The 26,463-nt window shown below is 40.2% G+C and overlaps 1 protein-coding gene across 4 annotated transcripts in view; it reads left to right on the top strand.

Annotated features, from left to right (window-relative positions):
* LOC125458235 (fibroblast growth factor receptor 4-like) overlaps nt 1–26,463 on the top strand; it is a 102,220-nt gene that overhangs the window by 68,020 nt on the left and 7,737 nt on the right. For 3 of the 4 annotated variants that reach the window (XM_059650809.1, XM_059650808.1, XM_048543314.2), the window contains exons 3-16: nt 4,617–4,880; nt 6,997–7,086; nt 9,742–9,911; nt 12,417–12,540; nt 13,793–13,983; nt 14,287–14,425; nt 15,346–15,539; nt 16,558–16,703; nt 17,070–17,191; nt 17,826–17,936; nt 18,820–19,010; nt 19,622–19,744; nt 20,916–20,986; nt 22,141–22,278. In XM_059650809.1, coding sequence (XP_059506792.1) covers nt 4,617–4,880; nt 6,997–7,086; nt 9,742–9,911; nt 12,417–12,540; nt 13,793–13,983; nt 14,287–14,425; nt 15,346–15,539; nt 16,558–16,703; nt 17,070–17,191; nt 17,826–17,936; nt 18,820–19,010; nt 19,622–19,744; nt 20,916–20,986; nt 22,141–22,278 — 2,074 coding nt within the window. The remainder of the gene's footprint in view (nt 1–4,616; nt 4,881–6,996; nt 7,087–9,741; nt 9,912–12,416; nt 12,541–13,792; nt 13,984–14,286; nt 14,426–15,345; nt 15,540–16,557; nt 16,704–17,069; nt 17,192–17,825; nt 17,937–18,819; nt 19,011–19,621; nt 19,745–20,915; nt 20,987–22,140; nt 22,279–26,463) is intronic. The other variant, XM_048543315.2, reaches the window with a different exon arrangement.

A 26,463-nucleotide genomic window follows, 5' to 3' on the forward strand; every position in this document is an offset into this window, starting at 1 on the left:
ATGAGATTTTACATTTGTCATGATGCAAATGAGTGTGAATGGAAAATTTAATGAAACAGCACTTTGAAAAACAAATGCAACTTGGAGCACAGTTTGAAATTTACTGCTGATTACAGCCAAAGGGAAAACGTGTTCAGTGTCTATGCCAGTAAAATTCTTTTATGTCACTCTGAGATAATGCAAATAAGTGACCATGACTGCAATCCTTAACTAAACTAAAATCAGGCTAGTGTCATCCTATAGCCTCCCAACCAATCCCAGCTGAGAAATTTCAAATGATCAGAATAAAGCCCTCCACAGAGTTTAGTGTACCTTGAAGTGTTTGTACTTTGAAGGTCAGTGTTATCGTATGAATTTTATTGATAAAAGCTGTGATTGTGTCTCAGTCTGGATGACTTACATTCAAATGCTCTTCTTAGTATTTTACTTTCCAGTCACAAAATTAGCTTATTTACACTGACTTTTAATTAGAGGTAACAAACAATCTAGGAGTATGCATTGCAACAACTAAATCAAGGGAGAAATTTAGTTTAGTTCTGCAGATATGAAATCAGAAAAATAACTGACAAAAGCAGAAGTTGCTGGAAAAGCTCAGCAGGTCTGGCAGCATCTCTGGAGAGAAATCGCTTAATGTTTTGAGTCGGTGACCCTTCCTCACTCGAAACAGTACCTCTGATTTCTGGCCACAGATGCTGCCAGACTTGCTGAGCTTTTCCAGCGTTTTAGGGGTTTGTCTCTGATTTACAGCATCTGCAGTTTTTTTGGTTTTTATTTGGAAAAATAACTGACTGCATGAAAGTTTAAACTTTAAACGGTACAGTTTGAGAGAGAATTGACTGTTGAGTTTTCATATACAGGTCTGGGTTTAGCCAGAATAATATGAGTCTCACCCTGCATCACCCTTTTTTAGGCAAGGCTGACTGTATTAAGTACCATTCTTGGCATTTGATTGGTCAAATGTGAGCCTCCTTTAGCATCAAGGATGGCAATGCTATGGCAGGAACACTGGGTACGCGGTAGCTGGTACTGGGTATGAGCTTGACCCAAAGCTGAGATTCCTTGTTGGATCCCAGTCACAACCAGGACAGTTGTTGTCAGCAGATTCCCCCGACCCTGTCCAGGTGATGGGACCTTAAAGAGACTGAATGCCTTTGTATGAAGGACTCACCCTCATCACAGAACCCACATATAATTTGTCACAGATTCACTCATCATACTTCTGCCAGGGAAGCACACCATGTGCCACTGTTGGTGGGTTGTGGCCCTTAAGTGGGCATCTATTGTCCAAGGACCTCAATTGTCAGCAGTGTGGGTAGGTTCTGCTTGAAGCTCCCCACCATGGAACTAATTGGGGCGGAGGTATGAAGGAGGCTTGGTGCCCCATCCTCTTGCCTGATTATTCACTTCCAGCCACCAAGCACGCCACAGTGTGGGGACTAAGTTCACCCACAACTTAATAAGAAGCAGGAGCGGATCCTCAACTTTTACAGGTTACAGGGATAGCAATGATTAGGGAGAGTGTTGTTTACACGTTGAAAGGACCAATCCTTACTTTGGAAGGACATTCCTCGTAGAATAATTGAGAAAGAGAAACTAATCCAGCTAATGTGAAACATAGAAACTGAAATCACAGGACAATATTTTGTACTACTGTATACAGTTGAATTGCCAGTAGGGGAAAGAAAGCAAACGCTCAAGATTTTGCTAGGAGGTGAACTTAAAACAGTTTGGAATCTTTTATTTGAAAAACATACTATATTCATGAAACTATCTTTGTATACATACAACAGCTCAGTTCTGTACATTAGCAGATGGTAAAATGAACATTGGAGTTTTACTCTATCCAGCAAACAAACTCAAGGCATTTCTTACTTGTCCAAGAATATATTTACGTAGATTAGAGGCATCAGGAGAGCCTGATAACTGAACAATCCCCATTTAATTTCAGCAGGAAGACCATAAACAGTTTGGAATTAGCTCAAAGTCTTCTCACAATCCTCTATGTGTGTTGATCTGACTAATCCAGTACAGCTGTAAAATAGAGAGCTGGGTTTCCAGTCTGGCCCATAGTGTGGCCAACACTGTGTATTTGCTAACTGCTATTTTTATTTCGTACTTAGGAGAAGAATGGCTTGAAAAAATAACCCCATGAATTTTCTTCAGGAATTAGTATCATCTGCTTGGCTGGAATTGTCTTATGTAGAATGGTGTTTGTTGTTGAATTTGATCTTGCTTCATTACATGTTACATGTGATTCAGCTATCCAATTTCCAGTTTACCCTCCAAAAATATTCCTAGTTCTAACAAAGTCTGGACTGACCCCAAAATGCATCACACCTTTGAAGTCTTGCTATAAAACACATTGATCTACAAGTGTTGTAATATGCATGTCAAACGTACTAAATCCTTGACTACACCTGGACTACTGTGAGCAGATATGGGAACCACAGATTAGGAAGGAATTTGCCTCGTTACTGACCCTTGTACATAGAATCACTGATTTTGTTACCATAATTAATCCAGGATAACAGGGTTCAGCTACAGAGGGCAGATTTTTAGTCAAATCTACCAGCAATTATCTTCCTTATTCCAGAGGATATTTAAACACTCTTTGTGCCCAGGCTGACGCTGAGCAATGTCATGAAGCTTTAGTCTTCTAAATTCCAGAGAACACAGACTTGGTTTGTTTAATCTCTCCTAATAGTTAATCCAGGAAGCACATGGATCAAATGGTAAATTCATGCTGCATCACTTCCTTCCTAATCTGTGGTTCCCAGATCTGCTCACAGTAGTCCAGGTGTAGTCAAGGATTTAGTACATATGACATGCATATTACAACAGTTGTAGATCAATGTGTTTTATAGCAAGACTTCAAAGGTGTGATGCATTTTGGGGTCAGTCCGGGCTTTGTTAGAACTAGGAATATTTTTTGGAGGGTAAACTGGAAATTGGATAGCTGAAATTTGATTCAACTGCAGCAATGCTCTTTGGGTGTTTGGGAGTACTTTAAGTAAGGTTATGAGCCTTGGCCCACTGCTGAATTCCTGACGTTTATCTGCTGTGAGAAGAGGGAAGAGATTTGACCTGGACAGCACTGGGTGGTGATGGGGACACATCTGGACACATTGATATTTGACTTTCTAAGAGCTGTCATGATGCATTAGATTTAGATTTTTGTAATATTTCCCTGGGTATGCTTCCTTTGTGTCTGGCTCTCAAGAAATGTAAACGTTTGAAGAGTACGAATGTTCTTATTGTCATGAACGAAACCTAGGTGGCGATTAAAGGTTTCAAAATTCTGCTCAGTCAGTTGTTTTTAATTTGGAAAAACCCTCAACACTAAGATGAGAATGAGAGACCTAGAAAATCCACTTGATGCAATCCCAACGTCTCTTCTGAATTTACCCACAGGATTAGGGCATCACTGACCAGGCAGTATTTATTTCTAATTGTCCAGAGGGCAGTTCAAAGTCAACCACATTACTGTGGGTCTGGAGTCACATGTAGGCCAGACCAGGTAAGGACAGCAGTTTTTGTCCCTAAAGGACATTAGTGAACCAGATGGAACAAAACCATCTGGAAAAGCTCAGCAGGTCTGGCAACATCTGTGGAGGAGCGAACAGAGTTAACGTTTTGGGTCTGGTGACCCTTCCTCAGAACTGATGGTGGCTGGGAGAACGTCAGTTTATATACAGAAATTAGGGAGGTGGCTGGGGTAGGGAGTAAACGATAGGATAGAACCCAAAGAGAGAGAAATACAGTTGGACAGACAAAGGAATTGCTAATGATCAACCTGGGAGAGCAAATAGAACTGACGTTCTCCCAGCCACTATCAGTTCTGAGGAAGGGTCATCGGTCCCGAAATGTTAACTCTGTTTTCTCCTCCACAGATGCTGCCAGACCTGCTGAGCTTTTCCAGCAACTTTGTTTTTGCTCCTGATGTACAGTATCTGCAGTTCTTTTGGTTTTTATTTAATGAACCAGATGGGTTTTTCCCAACAATCGACAATGGATTAACAGTCATTGTTAGATTCCTAATTCCAGATATTTATTGAATTCAAATGCCACTGTCTGCCGTGGCAGGATTTGAATCTGGATCCCCAGAAAATTATTTGGGTCTCTGGATTAACAGGCCAGTGATAATGCCACTAGGCCATCGCCTCCCCTTCTAATGACAGTTCCCATGGAACTCCACCGCTGACTGCATCAAAATTCATAACTTAGCCCATCGTGGCCACAAGATGGTGTCTCCTCTGTCGCTTTCTAGAAGGGAGCACCTTAAAGGAGGGGACCACTTTAAAAGTCCCCTCAAAACTCTGAACTGTGATCTTCCAGGATACAGATTCAGAATCCTAGGTGTTAATGTGAATGAAGTGTGGCAAAATCTTAATATATCCATAAAATTGACCGTTGCTTCCATGGTATCTATTATAAAAGTAACATATTGACACAGAAATGTTCGAAAAATTACTTTTAGATGTCAATATGTTTTTCTTTAGGCAGTGAGTGCAAAATGCTTAATAACATATAGACAGATGCTGAAGGGAGACAGAATCTGAAGCAATTCACTGTGGGTCATGTCATCATATTAAAAGTTTCCTTTTGTATCTCTATAGTGTTGTTTGCCAGTGAACCTGCAGAAGCTCAGGATCATATCCTCCTGAATGTTGGCGATGGACTCAAGTTAACATGTGACACCAATCGATCGGTGAATGTCAACTGGTACAAAGAAGACAAGCAACTTCTGTCAGATGACAGAGTGCATGTAGCCCGGAAGGTTCTGGAAATTGTTGAGATGACATATGATGATTCGGGCCTATACCTTTGTGTGCTACGTGGAACAGGCGAGATTCTAAGGAATTTCACAGTGACCATAGCAGGTACGACTCTCAATTTTTTCCATAAAGTCTCCGATGCCTAAACCCAAATGGTAATAAACATTTCTTCATACAGTAAATGTGTTTGTGCTAATCAGAATATTGTCATCATTGGTGCTCACTCGCTGAGGATTGGCTAACTAAGAAATTTCATGTCACACATCATGGGTTCACTGGGTCCTCCTAATCCTACAGCCTCTTTTCTGAACATAAATTTAGCAAGTATTTCCGGGAGGTGAAATTGATCCTTTGTCTTGACATCATTGGCATTCCTTTCTCTGGTTCCTTTTCCATATTTCCTCTTGCTGACTGGTGTTCTCAAAGAATTGTGTCCCTTCTTATGGGATCTTCGTCCAAGTTGGTTTCTTCTGAATGAGGGTCTTCCACAATTTTGCATATATTTCACATTCCTTGAGGGAAGCCTTCAGCAAGTCTTTGAAACACTTCTATTTGGAATAAAGCTTCATTTTCTTTTTCCTTTATTCGTTCATGGGGGTGACTCTGGTTAGACCAGCATTTATTGCCCATCCTTAATTGCCCAGAAGGCAGTTAAGAGACAACCATATTGATGTGGCATTCATGGGCATCATTAGGCTCTTAATTCCAGATTTCTTTTTAATGAAGTCAAATTCCACCTTCTGCCATGGTGGGGATTTGAACCTGGGTCTCCAGAACATTATCTGAGTCTCTGGAATAACAGTCCAGTGATAATACCCCAAGATCATCGCCTCCCTTTTCTATGAATTTAAGCACTACGCTTAATCACGATCTCTTGTTTTGTCTAAGATGCTTTATCTTACTTTTTTCAGTCTGGTTTTCTGCGCTGTAGACCTTAGCTATATCTTGCGTTGGAAATTTCTTCAAAAAAGATGCAGCATGATGCTAAAAATGGTTTGCTAATATGGCATATAAGGGTCAGAATTGTGTTACTCTTAACTGCTAGGATTTCCATGGGTCTGAAACATAACAGGTACTCTTCTCTACATGAGGGGAAAACTGATCAATATAACACAGGAGAATATAATTAAAATCCTCTTTATGTTTTTGAAATAGAGACTCTCCAATGTGAAATGGCCTTCCATAACTTCTCTGCCAGGCAATTTAGTTTGACCCAGTGCCTTAATGGAACTTAGATGTTACAGCAAGCACATTTTGTTTGTATATGTTTATTTGATAAAACTAAAAGTGCAGCCTCAAATATTTACAAGAATTCCAATTTGGGACTCAAGATTGAATGTCGTTTTTATGAGGGATGGCCTCTCCAATTTTAAGACGTTAATTTATCATTATTAAGAGCATTTGACTTCCACAATTTTAGAATTTGCCGCATAAGGCACTAACCACTGCATTGGAACCTACAGTTTTGGGAATGGGAAATTTCATCTGGAATTGTTTAATTGTATTTGTATTAAACGATTTATCAATTTTGATAATGGATGCAGTTGTATATAGTGTTTGATCACAGAACTCTGTACAATATATTGTGTGTCTGTGGTGCAGCAGTGGTCTAATTATGAGTCAATAGAACAGAGTAAAAGCTGAAGAAAATAATTCTGCCAGTACATCTGACAATGTAGTGCTAGTGCGTTCTCGAAAATTAGGCAAAATGCTGATATTTAGACTGTAAAAATCAAATTCTGCTCATAGTTTTCAGCAAAAGTGTCAGGCCAGATGTCAGTACATGGAACCTAATTTTGTTATATGTATAAGGTACAGTATAATTATCGCAGGACACACCACTTACTTGGTACAGTAAGCAACAATTTCTGTAAAGTGTATATGTTCACAAATGAGTTGAGGACAAGGTAGACCTTATGACCAAACAACACCCAGTCTGTCTCATTCTACACTTGTATGACCAATGGTAGCTTGGAAGGACTACTTACCATGTGTCTAATATCCATTTCTAGTTGCAATTCATTATTGAAAGAGGGAAGCAGGCTTCATCCCCTCTGACAGAGCGTCAATGGAATACGAGATTACAGTGATGGTGCATCAGTCACAGCTCCTTTCTTCCAGTTACTGCACTGTATTCAGTGAAATCTAAACCAGAGAGTGTACAGTGTAATTTTGCAGGTTAAGTTATGATCTCTGATGTCCCCTATATTAATTGTTCCAGACTCACTGTCCTCTGGTGATGATGATGAAGATGGTGGATCTGAAGATTCAGCTACAGAATCCAATGATGGACAAGCTTATGCTCAGAAAGGTCAGCTATTTAGATCACACAGATTAAAAATAATCCAAAACAGCCTGGAGCTGAGCATCAGTAAATAGTGCTTGACATTATTGATATCTTCTTCCAAAAATTTGCTGATGACTGAGGCAAGCTGAAGGGATGGACCTGTAATTGGCTTTAGTAGATTCACCTGCTTTTTGTCCCTGTGACAAACCAGGACAATTTTCCACATTATCAAGCAGAGCCTAAGAATATATTGCACTATCAATTAGTATCTGATTCATGGTGAGATGCAGAGTAATGAATTGTAAAACAATACACTTTTCACCCACCCTTTCTTGGCCACAGTAGTAAACGTTCACTTAAGTCAGCTGTTTGTGGATCTGTACTCTCACGATTGTTGGAACATTGCAGTGTCCGAACGTGTCTCTAACTTCGAGAAGCAATCGAGTCACTTGAGAACCAACAAGTGAGCTCCCCAATTAAATTGCTCTGTGTATTTTTGGGCGACAATTTGTCTTTGCTCTAATTGTTCAGGCTCTGAGATCAGTCTGCTGCTAAATGCGTAGCCTAATTATCACAGGAGTTCCCCGTCCAGCTAATTGAGACAATTACTGCGGAGCTGATTAGGTAGGAATGTTCAGGAATGTGCAGTTGCTTTGGGGGAGTTTCAAATGGTTAGTGTTTGATGTTACTGTTGAGTTTCAATTATACACAGCTCCTAAATTCACATTAAAAGAATTGACTCAGGTTGGCCAGTATGTCAATCGTTTAGTGGTTCTGGAAGTAGCTCAAAAGTTTGTCCTAAGTACCTCATCAATCCCAACTTGCCCCCACCCTACACATCCCCATTCCAGCTATGTTTATTGCCAACTGACAGCAGAATTCCCTTTTCAAAGAGCAGTGGAGTTAGTTTCACTCTCTGGCTTTTTCCATACATCTCGTTTTCTTCTCTCTCTATTAACCCCATTCCATTTTGAAATCAGCTACTGCAATGAATTTGACTCAACATCCTAAATATTCATCATGTGAAGACAATTTTCGTCATTTCATTTCTGACTCTTTTGCCATTCCTCCTAAATTTGTGCCCATGGTTAACAATCCTTCAGTCTGAGAAGACAGTGGGTTAAATTTTTAAAAATTTGAAAATGTTCAGGAGGTGCGAACATTTCTGGATCCACAGCCTGTTCACCCTGTTGAAGGTGGAAATTCATTGGCAAACTGACCAGAAGCAATATTTCAAAATGTGCTTAATGGTCCTATCTCCATAAGGCCTAACTTCTCTTTATTTAAATACCTTTACTAGATGTCATTTAAACTTTTTGTGCTCCCTGAAAAATAACAATAACTCCTCCAGTCCATTCATATAATTGTGATCTGTCATCACTGGAAACAAACGAGTAACTCTCTTTTACATTCTCTCCAAACCTTCACATGCTAAATTATGGTGCCCCTAAAAGGACAAAATAGCGCCGGTAAGAATGAACTGGTGTTTTGTGTCGCTTCAGTAGACTTTCCAGTTTATGTACTCTTGCACCTCAACACTATATTGCATTGGATTTCATATGCCATATATCATTGCATTTCACCAGCCTATGTCCTCTCAAATTATATTACTTTCGTCCTTATTACTGTGCTTCTGAGCTTCATACATTCTGCAAATTTCAAAATTGTGCCTTCAAATCCCAGATCCAGATTATTAACATTCTAAAAACAGCAGGGGACTTAATGCTGAATCCTCAGGAACACCACTATGTTTCAGTTTGAAAAATAGCTATTCGCCATGACTCTTATCTATCACCTAGTGAGTTTTATGTCTGCACAATCACTATCCCATTAATCCAAAGGGTTTCAATATTGGTCCGTCTAATATACGGTACTTTTATAAATGACTATTTAAAGTCTCTTGAACATTAGGTCGGCAGGTTGTGACTAGCAATTCACTACTCAATTAGCCACAAGCATCAACCACAATACCTTAAGCCAACTAAGATAGTGATAGTATTGTTGTCTCCAAGTCAGATGCAACAATGGGAGAGTTTACTGCAGTGTTGGAGGCGTCATCATTTAGATTAAATGTTAAATCATGGCTGTCTGCATTGTCAGGTGATGATAAAAGGTACTATAGTATATTTGAAGAATGGCAAGGAAGATATCATGGCATCTGATGAGCAGCTGTCCAAGTATAATGGCACCATTTATCCTTCAAATAAACTTCCAGTGATAGACCTCTGATTTAAGGTCATTTACTTATAACTATTTGAAAGAGCTCGCTACATGCAAATTGGTTACCATGTCACACCACACAATAAATGATTTCATTCTAAATGTAATTTATTGGGTGTGAATTACTTGGGGTTGTTTTGATGACATGAAAGATGTGACGTATGTTCAAGTACTTGCATGGTTGCATTGTAATATTGCTGCTGCGTGCTTTCATTGAAGATGTGTACCACAAGTATGAGGCAATTTCATTTCTTCTCCTAGTGTTCTGACAAAATCAATCTGCCCTGAGCATCCGGGTCAATTGATGAAATAGACAGTGTAACAATTGTTTTTCATATGAGATAAATTCACTGATTGTTCTATCAATATTGAGCACTGTTCACAGTGAGCACAGGTACAGGCTATTATACTAATTTCTAACCAAATTTGTTTCCTTTTTATTTCTATTCTGACACACAGGAGCACCGTACTGGACACACTTTGAGCGTATGGAGAAGCACCTACATGTGGTTCCAGCTGCAAACACAGTGAAATTTCGCTGCCCAGCTGCTGGAAATCCTATTCCAACCATACGTTGGCTGAAGAATGGCCGGGAGTTCAGGGGTGAACAGAGAATTGGAGGCATTAAGGTAGAACTCACTTTTGCCCATGTACAGTGATAATGGGAACTGCAGATGCTGGAGAATCCAAGACAACAAAATGTGAGGCTGGATGAACACAGCAGGCCCAGCAGCATCTCAGGAGCACAAAAGCTGACATTTCGGGCCTAGACCCTTCGCCAGAAAGGGTTTTGTCAGCTTTTGTGCTCCTGAGATGCTGCTGGGCCTGCTGTGTTCATCCAGCCTCACATTTTGCCCATGTACAACCTGATTCTGTAGTTAAGGGCTCAGTTACACTCAAAAGGTTCACATTCAAAAGGCACAAATGAAAGTTTGAATTCAACTAAATAAGTTGATAAATATTTTTCTTGATCAATGGGACCTGTTCAGGAATTTGACACCTGCAGACCATGCCTTCTTTTGTTTATAATGACCTTTTTACTGTTGTTCGGGATGTGGCTGTAACAGGCAAGACTGGTATGCATGGTTATCCTTCATTGCTGTTGAATTGATTAGTACACTGGGCCATTTCAGATGGCAGTTAAGAGTCGACCACATGGTTTTGTGTCTGGGGCCTCACGTAAGCCAGAGCAGGTAAAGATGGCAGATTTCCTTTGCTAAAGGGTATTAATGAACCAGATGGGTTTCTATGTCACTTGACAAGTGGTTCCAGAAAGGCTTTTAAATCTCAATTTTTCTTGTATTTAAGTTTCATAATTTGCCACAGTAGCTTTGAACTCACGTCCCTAGAATGTTAGCTTGGGCTCTGGATTTCGGTGATGTTACTGTCTCTCCATCTCCACCCCTGCCCTCCCCTCTCCTCATTGATGAGCATATATCTACTCTTTGCCCAAAGTCACAACCGTTTAGTCAAGTACTTGGCCCACTAAACCACTGGAGATTTAACTTATGTTGGCAAGCCCCTCAAGTCCATCAGAGATCAGGTGCCTAATCCTCCACCAACAAATCTATAAAGGAAAGGAGTGTGAAGCAATACAATTCCAATACTTCTTGTTTTCTTAAATGTATTGCTTTGATGTAACACAACCCTACTTATTCAATATTGTGTTTCAAACCACCTGAGTGTTCCTACATTACTACAGAACTAACATTGACATTGCAAGGTTCATATAGAGCTAAGCTGCTGTATAAAAGATATTACCATCTGAAAGACAGGTCTGGGGCATTGCCAGCAGCAGCATGAATATCATATTAAAGAAAGTGGTTGTTGTGAATAATAACTTATTAGAAAGGAAGAGGTGGGTGAACGGTGCATTCCTTACACGTAGAATTCTGCCAACAGAGGAGGAGCCATAATCAACAAAAAAGGACTTTGGTGGCTGTAGGCTTCTTTATTTCGAGGAAGTTCGGAACATGCCTGAGATGTGTTAGTGATCAGAGATTTTAAATCAAAATTACAATTTCTGACAGAATTGCTAGTGTTATTCAAAAAAAATGTTTTTAGTCCATTGTGTTCTATCATGAAATAAGCTTTGTTTGTAAATAAAGAACCTGGTTAGTATTTTCTTGGCTCAGTTGGCAGTTCTTTCACTAGAGAGTCTTGAGGTTGTGGGTTCAAGTCTATCTACAGGCTTCAGTGAATAAATGTGACACTTGTGAGTAATACTGAAAAAGTGCAACATTGTCCAGGGAGCCTTATTTCAGATGAACATTAAAATAAAGTTGGTCCTCCTGTTGAAATGAAATAAAAAATCCAATAACTCTATTTCAGTCAACATCACCAAAAACATGATAACTCACTACTGTTTGAATCACACTCTATTTGTCTCCATTACAGAAATTAGTTCTATGGTTGTAAGGTACTTTAAGATGTCTTGAGGATAAGATAAACACAATATAAATGCAGTTTCTTTCAAAAAACAGACCCACATAAGTTATTTAAGCGTATATTGTATAGCAGAATGAAATATCCAGTGTTTATAGCCCAAATCTGAATCCAGAGTAAATTTATTCAGGGTTGGGCTTGGGTGAGGGGTCTGAGAAATATCCCCCTGAGCACTTCAGCATGAAACCCAGGAGATTTAACTGTCTGTCTGTCTCTATCAAGCTTTGGCTGTTTCTGACATTACTAACAGCCATGTTGGATGAGGATGACCATGGAAGTTAAAGGGACATTGTCTTCAACAAAATTTGTTTGCCAAACGTCATCTACTATGTATTACCTGAAACCCTGTGATCACAATACTTCATACATGAAGTCATTATAACAAACATGGTTAAATGTTATCCCAACAAGCGTTGCCACATCAAATAGAAAGAAGGTTAGATGTTAAGCCAAGTATCCTTGCCAGAGATTCAGTAAGTACTCACTAGTACTGTATTTACACATGTACAAAATTTCTTCTGTTCAATTGATTTTAATCTAACGCAATGATAAAAAAAATGTGGACAAGAATACAGCCCTGAGAGACTTAGTTTGATTCCTTGATAGTATTCATTTGGTTGTAGCGGTTTTTGCGAGTTTGTTTGCCTTTTAAGTGGTTTGCAAGTTTGAAATGCAATTTATCCTGTCAGCTACGGCATCAGCGTTGGAGCCTGGTGATGGAAAGTGTTGTGCCATCTGACCGTGGTAACTATACCTGTGTGGTGGAGAACAAATATGGCAACATCAATCACAGTTATCAGCTGGAGGTTTTAGGTAAGGATTGAACAATTCAAGAGAGAATCAAACTGATATGGGAATGGGGGGAAATGAGAAGAAGGATGTTCGTATTTCCAATGACTCTTTGTTCCTGTAGATTCTGATAATTATTTTGCTAGAATTGACTCAGAATATTTGTGCTGTATTCCTTTAAATTAAATGCATGACGTTTCTATTAAAATAGAGGTCAGAGGAACTTCATGTGGGTAAAACTACAAGATTTTTCCACTGTTACCAGCAACAGTGCTTTCTGTGCTTTGATCTTCTGGGCTAATATGTATGTGTCATAGTTTGGATTTTCTGCTTCAACACTGTAGAGATGATTTGTCCTCCAAGTTCATGAATTTTTTGAAAACTAAAATTGGGGACTGAAAATCCAAGCCGGTACATAACTAAGCCATATTAGGCCTGTTTGTTTGGCTTGTGATATTCAAACTTAACAATCTGACACCAAAATGGAATGAATACAATTTCTGGAAAAATAATCTAATTAGAGTCAGGTAATTATAGGCAAAAGGGCGCCAATTATTATGATCCTGATAATAGCAGATTTTTGCATGTGGAATATCAGTTCATGTTATCTAAATTCCAAATGCTGATAACAATCAAACAGGAGTAAACGTCTACAAATGATTGTAAAATTTCCATGAAAGCCAGGTGCTTTTCTTGGACTTGGTCGTGGTTGACGTTGGATCTGAGCCAATATGATGATTCTGGTTGACCTAAAATGTTATTAGTGGTGCAATTAGCATCAGTATAGGGCTTGACCACAATCTTTGTGCACAACAGAACTTCAAAGGAACATCAAAGGTCATAAGGCTGTTATCCATAATAATGAAACCCATTATGAACTGCTCTGATCCTCCATCTTACATTGCCTGTTTATCTGTCCTCCATATCTTATTTCCATAGGGAATTGATGTTGACAATTTCTGCCTGGAAATTATTTGAAGAATGGAAGGAGCCAGCCAGGTTCTGTTATGATTAGCAATGCAAATAAACAGTGAACGTGAAACTTTGAATGCGCTGCCATAGTGCCATTTTCTTCCCATTAAGTTTGCGGATGACTGAGGACAATTGGCTAAATAAATGCAGCGACAATAACAAAAACGCACTTAAGTACCAGAGGTTCCTGAACTCTATGTATAAATATAATGTATACACAGATTCTCCAGATTGCAAACATATTTATCCTTAAGTACAATGTCCAAAATACAGACATATATAAAGTAACATCTTCTGTCCACAGAGAGGTCTCCTCATCGGCCTATCCTGCAGGTCGGCCTGCCAGCTAACAAATCTGTGGTGGTGGGAAGCAACGTAGAGTTTCACTGTAGAGTTTTCAGTGATGCCCAGCCTCACATCCAATGGCTGAAACACGTGGAGGTGAATGGCAGCAAATATGGACCAGATGAGGTCCCCTATGTCCAAGTTTTAAAGGTAAGTATGTGAGCCAATTAATCGATTATTTTAGGGACTCTAGCCATTCTAGTACTGGTTCTAACCAATCAATTACAGCGTACTTACTGGGCAAGCTGGTTCTCAAATAACCTTTACAGTAGCATGCTTTTATTATTAGTTTGGTGCAAACAATGCTATTATAGACTTGAATAACCACGTTATTTCCTGTTTCATCTCCAATATGTAATCCAATATTATGCACCTGCAAAACACCTTTTATATACATGCTGCGGATGCAAAACATTAAACCTCAGCAAGTTGATGTACTTTTGCTCTTCACAGACTGCTGATATCAACAGCACGGAAATTGAAGTCCTCTACTTGCATAATGTCACATTTGAGGATGCAGGAAAGTACACCTGCTTGGCAGGAAATTCCATCGGGATCTCTTACCACTCAGCATGGCTGACAGTTTTACCAGGTGTGTTCTGCTGTACCTACAGTATGTCAAAACTTCTGTAAAGATTGCACGATCAATTTTAACCTGAGGCGTATACAGGCCTTAAAACTTCTGTAAAGATTGCACGATCAATTTTAACCTGAGGTGTATACAGGCCTTGTATTGTAGACAATATGTAAATCCAAACAGAGATTTCATCCTGGGATACTGTGTCATTTTAATACCTAGAACTCACTTAAATATTGAAACATGGGCTGCTGTGGAAATAAGGGAGGGGCTGGGTGCAGTGACATTTATGCTGGCACAGTGGAAGGGAGCAGAAGTTCAGATTCAGTCCCAGTTCCACCCCACAGATAAATGAATTGTCATTAACACAATGTTCATGCAGTGAGGGGTTTCACAGATGCTGCTAGTGACAAGTGTAAGGTTTGGGGCATTAGGTAATTCCTGGCATGATTCATGGAAGAACAAGTAATCTTCAGCAAAAGGAAATGTAAATACTTGCCCTGCCTGTTTAGTCTTCTCTGCTAATCACCATCACATCCTGCTGCCAGGTTTGGTGCTAACAATGGCTCTCTAATTTTAGTTGAAAAGATAGAGCAATGCTGATAACATTACACTGTCACCTTCAAATATGAAATAGTCTCAAGCTTGTCTGGGGTGAGGAATTCTCCCTGTGTGATGCACCCAACAGCCTTCACCTTCCATCTACACCAGTCCAGCTAGTTACAAATGGACCCCTGTTTGAAGAAAGAGTAGTTTTATGGACAAGAGAAGTGTTGGCCATGGGTCTACCTGCTACCTTTGCTGTGTGGATAAATATAGACTCTGGCTTAGGTACCTACAAGGAATAGTTTTTGCAAATCCTCAATGGTTTCTGTACTTACATGTGCAAATTAGGAAGAATATTCATGAGAGTTGTTTTGTGTCTTATTCCATAGAAGAGGAACCCCTGAAAACAGCTGACTTCTCAGGGGCCAAATATACTGATATCTTGATTTATGCTGCCACCTCTCTGGCCATCATCTTGTCCGTGGTCATTGTTATATTGTGCAGGATGCAGGCAAGGTCCGCCAAGAGAGCTTTTGATCCACTCCCTGTGCAGAAACTCTCCAAGTTCCCTTTCAAAAGACAGGTAACTGAACTGCAAATAATAGTTTCCGGTGAAAATGAAGGAAAATGCAGTCGTCTTTCATGAATCTGCGGTGGTGAAGGATATCATCTAGATTTCGAATAATAGAACTGGAGCTGTATCGGGATCATTTTAACACTGTGTTAAATCTTGAACTTTGCCCCAGTACATCAGTCTACAGCATTGAGCAATACCTCCAATGAGCAACTACAAAAATGCATAAATACTTCATTTGAGTCAGAAAAACAGAAATTGCTGGCAAAGCACTGTAGGTCTGGTGGCATTTCTGATTAACTTTGATTTCTATCCACAGATGCCATCGGATCTGCTGAGCTTTTCCAGAAATTTCTGTTTTTGTTTCTGATTTACACCATCCACAGGTTCTTTCAGATTTTACTTTATTTGAGTTTTGAATCCTTTTTTATGGTTATGTTTTATATCTAATATGCAACTGCAGCATGTTACTATTTGCTCCCCATTTCTTTTTTTCCAGTTAGTCTCTGGAGATAATTGTTTATTTTGGCTGCAAGGGCTTCAACAGCCTTCCTGTACCTTCCCTCCATCTGTAAGCCTGGCAGGCTGTTCAGCATTGTATCAGAGCTTGATTCTGCTCTCACCCAACATTTGCAATATCAATGGGGGGGGGGGGGGCGCACACAATAACAATTGAGAATTTCAATCCTGACTGTATCTTCTCAAATCTAGAGATGCTGAGATCAGTTGTAGCCACCCACACTGACTGAGGCTTGCTACCTCAGCACAGTCGACATTTCTCATGCAGAAGCACGCTGCCAAAACAGAAGCTTGCCCCAGAATACATTATAAGGTCTGAAACTGCAATTGGTGATGCAGACTGTTGACCTGTAAATACCTGCACTAGCAACCAAAGTGCAACGACAATATTACAGCTCAGTAAATCTACATGACCACAAGTTGAGTCTTGCTGGAGATAAATGGGTTTGAGGTGTTGTTTTATCTGTGCATACGTTCTGCCTAATCACTCACTTTATTTCATTTCCAGTTTTCTCGAGAATCAAACTCCTCCATGAAATCAAACGCTTCCCTGGTGAGGGTGGCAAGGCTATCTTCCAGTGGCACACTCATGTTGGCAGGTGTTGTGGAGTTTGAACTACCAATGGATCCAAAATGGGAATTCCAAAGAGATAAGTAAGTATGATGGGGAGAAGGAGGTAGGCAGACAAATACCAAACTTCAAAACTTGTAATTAGGGCAGGCTGTAGACAGTGCTTACATGGAAAAGTCTACATAAAACATGAACCAAACAATCTTCCAAATGATCTTGTGCTGACAAAGCTGTTCCAGGAAATCCAAAATCATGTTAAATAGCCAATGTTAGGAGCCTGGCTTTTTCTCTCACAATAATTGCTGCTGTCTGTGTTTCTGAAAATGTACTCAGAAGGTTCACTATATAGAAAATAATGTTTAAAGAATTCAAACAGTCTGCCTTAAAGGTAAGTAAAAGGGTCACCAGCATATTTTAAGTAACCTCTGAATTTGCTGTTCCATTTTCAGACTAGTATTGGGGAAACCCCTTGGAGAGGGTTGCTTTGGACAGGTGGTTAAAGCAGAAGCTTATGGGATCGATAAGGACCATCCGGATAAAGCCGTGACAGTGGCAGTGAAATCACTGAAAGGTGAGCAAAACCTTCTATTTCAAAATGTTTCTTTGTGGAGTCCAGTAGGAAACCAGTCGCCCAGTTTATGCTCTAATTTAAATCCCAGTAGGAGAATTAATCATTCAACCTGCCACAATAGGATATTTCAGACACCTCTCAGTGACTGCTGCCTGATTGATCTCAGGTGGAAAATTAGGGATACAGCAGTCACGTCATTAGACAGTAATCCAGGAGCCAATGCGCTGTAGATGTGGGTTCAAAACTCAATAAGACAGCTGGTAGAATGCGAATTTAGTTAATAAATCTGCAACGTAAAGCTGGTCTCAGTGAATGGTGAGTGCAATAACTATCATTGATTGTTGTAAAAAAAAACCTTGTTCTCATCTCCTTTAGGCAAGGAAGTCTGCCAACCTTACCTGGTCTGGCTTATATGTAACTCCAGACCCACAGCAAATAGATTGACATTTAACTTCCCTCTAAAATGGGCCAACAAGCTGTGCAATACAGGGGTAAATATGGGTGTGTTACAGATGCAGGCATTGCATGAGATGCCCATATCTTATGGAAAAAAGAAAAAAAGTCGTAGTTACTTCCATTTGTTGAAATTAACCTGAAGGGAACTTAAACTATAACATGTTGAATTCTCATCTAGATGATGCTACAGAAAAAGACCTTGCAGATCTTATCTCAGAAATGGAGATGATGAAGATGATGGATAAGCATAAAAATATCATTAACTTGTTGGGTGCCTGCACTCAAGATGGTGAGTGTGTATAGTGGGCGTAGATACCTAAGAACAGCAAAGAAATTGTCAGTATTTTTAACTAATGTTAAGAAACCAGTAGTGCACTGTTACGTGATCCATTGTTATACAGCATGGTGGTGCAGAACAAACTGTGGTGTACATCTAATGTCCGGGACCGCACAATGCTATAATGGACAAATACAATAGTGTGAGATATACTGCAACATCACCTATAGCAATCTCATTCTGACAATAAAATTCACATGACATGATGCTCTGATATATTAAATGCTCATACACATCAGAATACTCACATATGAGTATATTATATATGATACTACAGCAATATGTTATAGTAACAATCAAATATACTGGATTCTACTAACTGCCTATGGTGGGAGATATTCCCAGCATTGTTGCTGGCATATTATGTTTGGTCACCTTAACAAAGGACTGAAAATTTCCAACAACATTCAAACCACTGGCCCAGGGCAGCCCTCAGCAGATCTTTGCTTGTGGAGGTTGTGAAAACCCTGGGCTGGAGAGATTTTGGAAAAACCAACAAGAGTTTCCACTCTGCAGTACCATCTGGCGATGCACAAAGAAATGAGCATGTGTCTGCATTGTGAATAGATTCAGGTGAGCTTGATACTTGTCTTGATCAAATAGCTTGCTAAAATTGACTTACTTTGAAGAGTGGACACTTTGCTGAGGACATGTATAGCACCATGTTGTGTGTAAGGTTTACATAAAGGCAGCTAATTCAGAGGACATTGATCCTGTATCATGGGTACAACATACAAAATGGCAACAAGAAAACTTCAGTGGAACACCATGAAAGATATAGTCTTGCCAATATGTTCTGAGAGTTCAGTGCTTAAACCGGCTGTTCATATCCTAGGTCTGCTGTATGTAATAGTGGAGTATGCAGCGAAAGGCAATTTACGGGAATACCTCAGGGCCAGGCGGCCACCTGGTATGGATTACAACTTTCACATCACAAAGGTGCCTGAGGAACAGCTAACCTTTAAAGACCTGGTGTCTAGTGCCTACCAAGTGGCACGGGGCATGGAATATTTGGCATCTAAAAAGGTAAGTCATCTACTAACCTGGCTTTCCATGTTGACCCAACAAGACAGATGTTTTGTAGGTAGTTTGTGTTGCTGAGGCCCATGTGGATTATCCATTTAACTTGGAGGGAATCTGGGTATGTGCATCAGTCCCTCGGGATAGGTGAAAGGTTATGTGAACTGAGCAATGTGGGAAGGGCACTGTCTTAGCTTTCCCATGTTCTACGAAGAAGATGATAGTTCTAAAACAACATTCACTCCTTACGAGCAGGAGGGGAATGTGGCTCACATTACAATGACCTAGCAAGAGCAGCCATGAAGGACAGAGATTAGATTTTCCAAGCCTGACTGTTAGCTGTCCAGCATAATTTAACATCTGACTTCTTACACAGGAGAACTGATCGACCGATGTTTTAGACACTCAGACTACAAATAAGCAATTGTTAGAAGTATTTAGTGGGCAATATATTGGGCAGCAATGTGCTGTGTTGAACAGGCATACGCTATCTGTCTTTGTAATATTGTCACATTTTCCTTCTGCTACCATATGCCTTTATTTTCTATCATTTGAAACCTTGTGCTATTAACTGAGATCTGAGTGCACTAACGATTTTGTTTTGATGCCTTTTGCAGTGTATCCATCGTGACTTGGCAGCCAGGAATGTGTTGGTAACTGAAGACAATGTAATGAAAATTGCTGATTTTGGTCTGGCGCGAGGAGTGAACAACATTGATTACTACAAGAAAACCACCAATGTAAGTATTAACATGCCCTAATAAGCACAGTTGAGGGTTTCACTTTTCTGGAATAAGTTAAACATAAAATACTATGAATCTACAGGGCTTCACTTACCCTCTTTGAATTCATTCTTCAGAGAGGTGAATCCGTCAAGGACTGACATGAGACAAATAGAAACAGTGCAGAAGTGGCCATTCAGCCCATCAAATCTTCACCAACCCACCAAAGAGCATCCCATCCAGATGCAGCCCTCACTCTATCCCCGTAACTCAGTATTTACTATGGCTAGACCACCTAATCTGCACATCCCTGGACGCTAGGAGGCAATTTAACATGGCCAATCCAGCTATCCTGCATATCTTTAGACTGTGGGAGGAAACTGGAGCACCCAGTGAAAACGCATGCAGACACAGGGAGAATGTGCCAACTTCACACAGAGTCACCCGAGGGTGGAATTGGACCTGGGTCCCTAGCGCTGTGAGGCCACATACTAACCACTGAGTCGCTGTGCTGCCCTAGATTGGAGATTCATTCAGGAATGCCAAAACATACACTGGGGAGTGAAAAAGCAATCGACTAACTGAGAACTGAAAGGATCTGACATGATTTTAGGACTAAAGCAAAATGTAAGCTTACGTTGAGTACAAATGTAACAAACTTTAAATGAGGTAGGAATTAAGAACCTTCCCACTAACTAGAGCATAGACTCAGTCAAACAATATCAGTTATAGGAATGCCAGTGACCTGAAAAGTCGTAAGGAAGCTCACTTTACATGCAAGCAAATCCACAGTGTGTTCTACCTGAGATAGGTGGGTCAGCTCAGCAGGCAGCAGTACACACAGCATGCTGGCTCTGTGATCTCCCCAAATCCACAAACCTTGTTTTAATTTATGTTTATTTGAATAGACTTCCCATAAATTAGGAAAACTCTTGGAGCATTCTGCATACTAATAAAACCACATCTACGTCAGAAATGAGAAAAGAAGCAAATACAAATAAATTCAGAAATTTAGAGTAAGTAACATCCTCTGGTCAGTTCCTGTACATATACCCTGTTGTCATGGTCGAAACCTTGATTCATGAGCCTATAGCTGACAAATTATCGTTGATGTCAATGTGAAAGTGTATTGACGTTGTCCAAAGGAGATATTAGGCTTACTAATGGTGACTTTGATGTTTCATTCCAGGGTCGCTTGCCAGTAAAGTGGATGGCGCCAGAGGCCTTGTTCGACAGAGTGTACACACACCAGAGTGATGTGTAAGTACTGGTCATGTTTCAGTGTGCTTAAGTATTGGCTTTCTTCCGACTGAGTACGAGCAGGTTGTACTGAATGTAAGAAAGTTAGTTTAGATGATTGACAGGAGCCTCCCAGGCATGGTGGTTACGCCTTCTATTGAAGAGATTGACATTCTGTCAAAATATTAACATGCTTTACTGATTCAGGCTCAAATTTAACTTCTGATTTAATTCATTCTGATATGATAAATTTTATGGGATCCACTGCAGTTGAAGAGACCTCTTCAGGATACTATATAGTGTGGGTGTGAGTGTTAAACATGTTGTATGTCCTGCCTCATTAAGAGGAACAGAAGAAATGCACTGCTATCCGTTTGTTACATAGCACAGTTTGGTTGAGGCAAGATCACCCGAACCACTTGCTAAATGTCATTCGGCGAGCAAGCTGGGATATTCTGAACCAATCTTCTATCAAACATTATTCTAAAGTGGGGGAAAGGAGGCGGTTCAGAATCCATGCTCTCCATCACAAAAGCAGCTCGGCAAGTGAGAAATCTGAGTCACTCAGTACTTTTTGTAGAAGCAATGCCTGCAGCTAACAACAAGAAATAAATCAGATGGTACAGTATTAGGGGCAGTGCAGAGAAGGTAATGTTGTAAAACATGTTAAAGATTTAGAAAGAGTTAACCCAGAGATTAACTTCAAACTAATCAATGAGAAGAAATCTAGGGGGCATGGTTTCCAACTGGAGAAAAAGTATTTTAAATGTGTCCTTTAAATATATCTCCACATGAAAGATTCTTAAAAAAGTAATGAAAACAAAACCTTGGAATGTTTTAAAGAATAATTAAATACTACGAAGGGCGAATGGCTGGATGAACGCAAATGAAACAAATGGTTTCCTTCACCATCTGTAATTATCTTGTAATCCCATGAAATAAATTAAGTTTTGTTTAAATTGTACTGAATCATGAACAGTTTGATTAATTCAGCCTTGCTATATGAAAATAAAATTGCACTGGATGCTGTTCTATGAGTTTCAAGAAAACCTGTTGTTGCTCACTTAGAAGTTCTGTCAATCACAATCCTGATGACTATTTCATTGAGTGTTTTCAAGTAACTAGATAACGGAGTGATTAACATGAATGCTTGGTTTGTTCCCACCCCAATGCAGGTGGTCATTTGGGGTCTTAATGTGGGAGATCTTCACACTTGGTGGCTCTCCCTATCCAGGGATCCCTGTTGAAGAGCTCTTCAAACTTCTCAAAGAGGGTCATCGAATGGACAAACCATCGAACTGTACACATGAGCTGTAAGTAATCTATTTGCATTGTACTTGGTTCAACACATGAACTTATTAAATTTTTAATTTCACTTCCAGTTATTAGTTTTGATTTTTAAATGCAGATTCTACAATCCCAGTGTCCTTTGTGAACACTGCTCCCCATTGGGAATGTGAAATTGACAGCTGATGACAGTATGAAGAGTAGGAAAAGCTTAGAAATGATTGTTTATTAAATGCCATCAGTAACAACTTAAAAACAACTGAGCATAACAGTGAAAATACATTAGGTAGTTCTAACCAGAACTCCATTGTAACAGTGTCTTTGATCTATCAACATGTTAAGGCAGCAGCTGTAGTCAAGTATTGTGCCTGAAGACTTAAAGACCACACTCAGTAAATGTATTGGGTAGTACAGGCGTTTCATAAGGGCTGATTATTATGGGATAACTTGGCAGCTGCAAAATTACATTGCATTAATGGACGCAGTACTAGAGAAGACAAAGCAACTGAAAATGGTGGACCCACCAATTCTCAGTCTTTCTGGCATGCTTATTCTGGATGTAGTCAAGATGCCTTCAACCCTAAGCTCTTTGCCATTTTTTCCATCTTTGGTTAACCACAGCAACCTAGCAGCAAGAGAGACTGAAGCAGTGACAAGGACTACTTAATATCTACTAGTCTCATGCATCCCCGCTGCCACCCAATCACCCCAGGGTATTTGTATCTCTAATTAAACTGGAGGAGTACATGAAGCATACCATCAGAAACAACGTTGCTGCACGGTTTTCTCAGAAGGCAGGCCTCCAGTACTCACTCGAGTGAGTGTCAAACTTTATAGTGACCTTCTGTGAGCTAAAGAACTTCACTATCGTAAGGACATAGCCTGTGGAATTCAGTAGTATAGTGGAACTAGGGAGATGAGGCATTTTGGGTCCCTTCTCTTCCAACGGGCTGTCCATGAGTGAACAATGAGACTCCAGCTGTCCTAAGATCTCATCCCCCTTGTCACAGTTGGAACACTGGACCAAAGGGTCTGTTTCTGAGCTGCATGATTCTCTTCAATTTCAGACCATCACAGCATATTCTTGGCTAAAATCCTGAAAGAAAACATATCAACAAAAACCTTTCTGTACCTTTTCTTCAGTGTCTCAAAGGGAAATGAGTACCAGTGAAGATATGAAACAAATAAATATCACACTCAATAATAGAAACAAGGCTGAACAATTTGCCCTTTTGCATTCCCTGCAACATGTGTGCCTGAGTTCTCCTATACTACCCCAGTATCTGCAGCATGGCTGAGTAAAGGCTACATTTTTTCACTAGGGCAAACTACAGATGATTTTGCCCCTGAAGCAACTTGATGTCTGAGCTTTGACCTGTAATTCCAAAGCCTGTGCAGTGGCAACTTGGATTAGCTGGGTAAGAGTCAACAGCCGGGGCACTAGTGAAGTGACAATGATGGCAGTGTGAATGGTGGAGTAATGAGGGAGAACGGCAGGTCTGTGGACAGAAAACGGCTGCCACAAACCTGGTCAGTGTCTCAGCAATCCTATGAACCCATTGGCAAGCAGTCTGCTGGATTGTGAGAGTCTGCATGAGCCTCTGAACACTGAAATCCTCAGCTACACTAGCAGCAGTCCAAGGATGTACAGCAATTAAGATGAATTTCAAGACCATCATTTGAGTTTTTACTGCAACACTGAGATACTGGATGCCTTCTGCCTGTGCTGCAGTGGAAGATGAGGCAGATGGTGCCAGGTGTTACATTCAGGGTGTAGCCCTAATGTCATTATAAAGCTGATTATTAGTTCCAAGTGGTGAAGATGGATTGTAAGCTCTCTCTGCCAAGTTGGAGTTGGTTGGATTTCTCTGTGCTTTTGGCAACAACAACAGTGTCTGTGGCAGGTCTACCAAAACAGGGGTTCTCACTGTGCATTGCTTATCAGTATAGTTCCTTTAATGTCTTCATTGGAGCTCCAACCTCTTCCCAGCTTACACCCCACCTAGCCCGTGTCATCAATAAACATAGATAGTATTACTCTCAGTCTCTCTGTTATATAGATTTTGAACAGCTGAAGCCCCAACACCGATCCTTGGTGCTCTTTGCTAGCTGCAGTATGCCAAAATGAAATGCTCAGTTTACCACAGTCTGCTTCTTGTCTATTAACCAACTTCTATCCACAATAATAAATCAAGGAGCCCTTATATTGCATATTGGTCTTTTCATGTGGTGTTTACTTAATGTCTTTTGGAAATCCAAACAACGTTTACTGGTTCCCCTTTCTCTACTCGACTTACTACATCCCCAAAGAACTTACAATAGATTTGTGAAACAGGATTTCCCTTTCATGGAACTATCGTGCCTCTGTCTGATCATACTATGGGATTCTAAGTACATTGTTAGGATTTCTTAGTAATAGATTCCATCGTTTTCCTGTGATGATGTTAGGCTATCTGATCAGTCGCTATTTTTTTGTCTGCTTGCTTCCTCTTTTCCTTGAATAGCAGCTTTACATTTGCTAAATTCCAATCTGCTGAAATTGTTCCTAAACAATTGTTTCTAAATGTTAACAAGTGCATCAGTATCTCTGCAGTGATGGAAAACGTTAACAAATGCATCAGTATCTCTGCAGCTACCTAGGCCATTAGATCTTAGAGATTTGACGGTTTTAGTTCCATAAGTTTCTTCAATACAGTATTTTTTCTGTTGAATTCCTATATTTCTAGGATATAACTTGTGCCTCCTGCTTTAAAAACAGACAAAGATACTTTATCAATGTCTCTTCCATGTCCTCATTCCCCATGATAATTTCTTCTGTGTCCATCTCCAGGGTGCTAACATTTACTTTATTATTCCCCTTTTAATATATTTGTATAAACAGTCACAACCTGTTTTTCTGTCCCTCGATATTTTATTACATATGCTACAATTTTCCCTTTTTAATCATTAGTTTGGCAGTCCTCTGCTGGTTTCTAAATCTCTCCCAGTTCTCATGCTTACACCTTTCTGAGACACACCTCAAGCTTCTGTTAATTTATTATCACCCTTAACTTCCATAGTAAGCCGTGGATGGATCTTTTCTGCTGAATTTTTGTTTTTCACAGTGGAATGCATTTCTGTGACTATGTGCCTGCTCACCTGCTTTGAGTGAGCAGCGAGCAGCATGTTCAACCCTGACCTGAACACTGTCATAGTCAAAATCTGAAGACACAGAGTTTGCAAGATATGGGGCAATTTTGCATTGTGCCCCCGATTTCGAAACCAATTGTTCCTTGTAAGTCTTGATACAAGCATTGTTTTTACTACTGAAGTGTAGCTAACTGAATAGACTCCAACTGAAGGCATTTGGAATAGCAATAGCAAACCTTTCCTTGCACAATTTCTGGCAGTGGGCTGGATTTTATGATCTCAGCATGGGTCCTGCCTACAAATTGGACAACAAGTGGAAATCCACTTGGCTTGCGTCGAGAGAAACCCAACTTAATTAAGAAAGTAAGTCCCCGATATAGGCCAGTTTCAGGCCTTACTTGGGATTTCGCACCCTAACAGCAGAAACCTGGTAGCTCTCCAATGCAGGCAGCACCTCAAAGCGGTGGCTGCTGCAGTTGACCTCTGGGGACTTCACTGTGGATTGTCACTGGATCCCCAGTCCCAGACATGTGAGGAAGGGATGGGACGTAGCAGGACAGGAGCATTGGGAGAGAGATGGTGGCTTTCATAGGACCCCACCATGAGTGCTGTGAGGTCCTATTTAGGTACAGTCCATGACAGTGAGATCCTCATGTGGTCGGCTTCTGGCAAGTTCAGTAGGTTTGCTGGGTGGCCTTCAGGAAAAGCTAAGACTATGACTCCATTTGGGGTTTGAGTGAAAATTTGTAGCTCGGGTGCAGGTTGTAGATGTTGGTGTGTTTGCTGAGCTGGGGGTTTGATAGCTGGTTCAAACCACCAAGGACAACAGCGCTTCACAGGAGGGAGGCTCCACAGCACTGAGCATATCACCTGGTAAGGGCACAAAACATCTGCGATCAAACCTCCCAGCTCAGCGAATGCACCAACATTTACTATGACTCTTTGCCAAGGAAAAGCCATGAAAATCCCTCTCAATCTTTGAACCGTCACCAAATTCCAATGGGCTCTGGAATAATCATCAACTGTCTCCTTAATGAGTCTAATTGATCCTCATCCTGCCTCATGCAAATGAACTTTCAGTA

This window comes from Stegostoma tigrinum, chromosome 13 (assembly GCF_030684315.1).
Source record: "Stegostoma tigrinum isolate sSteTig4 chromosome 13, sSteTig4.hap1, whole genome shotgun sequence".
Taxonomy (NCBI): Eukaryota; Metazoa; Chordata; class Chondrichthyes; order Orectolobiformes; family Stegostomatidae; genus Stegostoma; species Stegostoma tigrinum.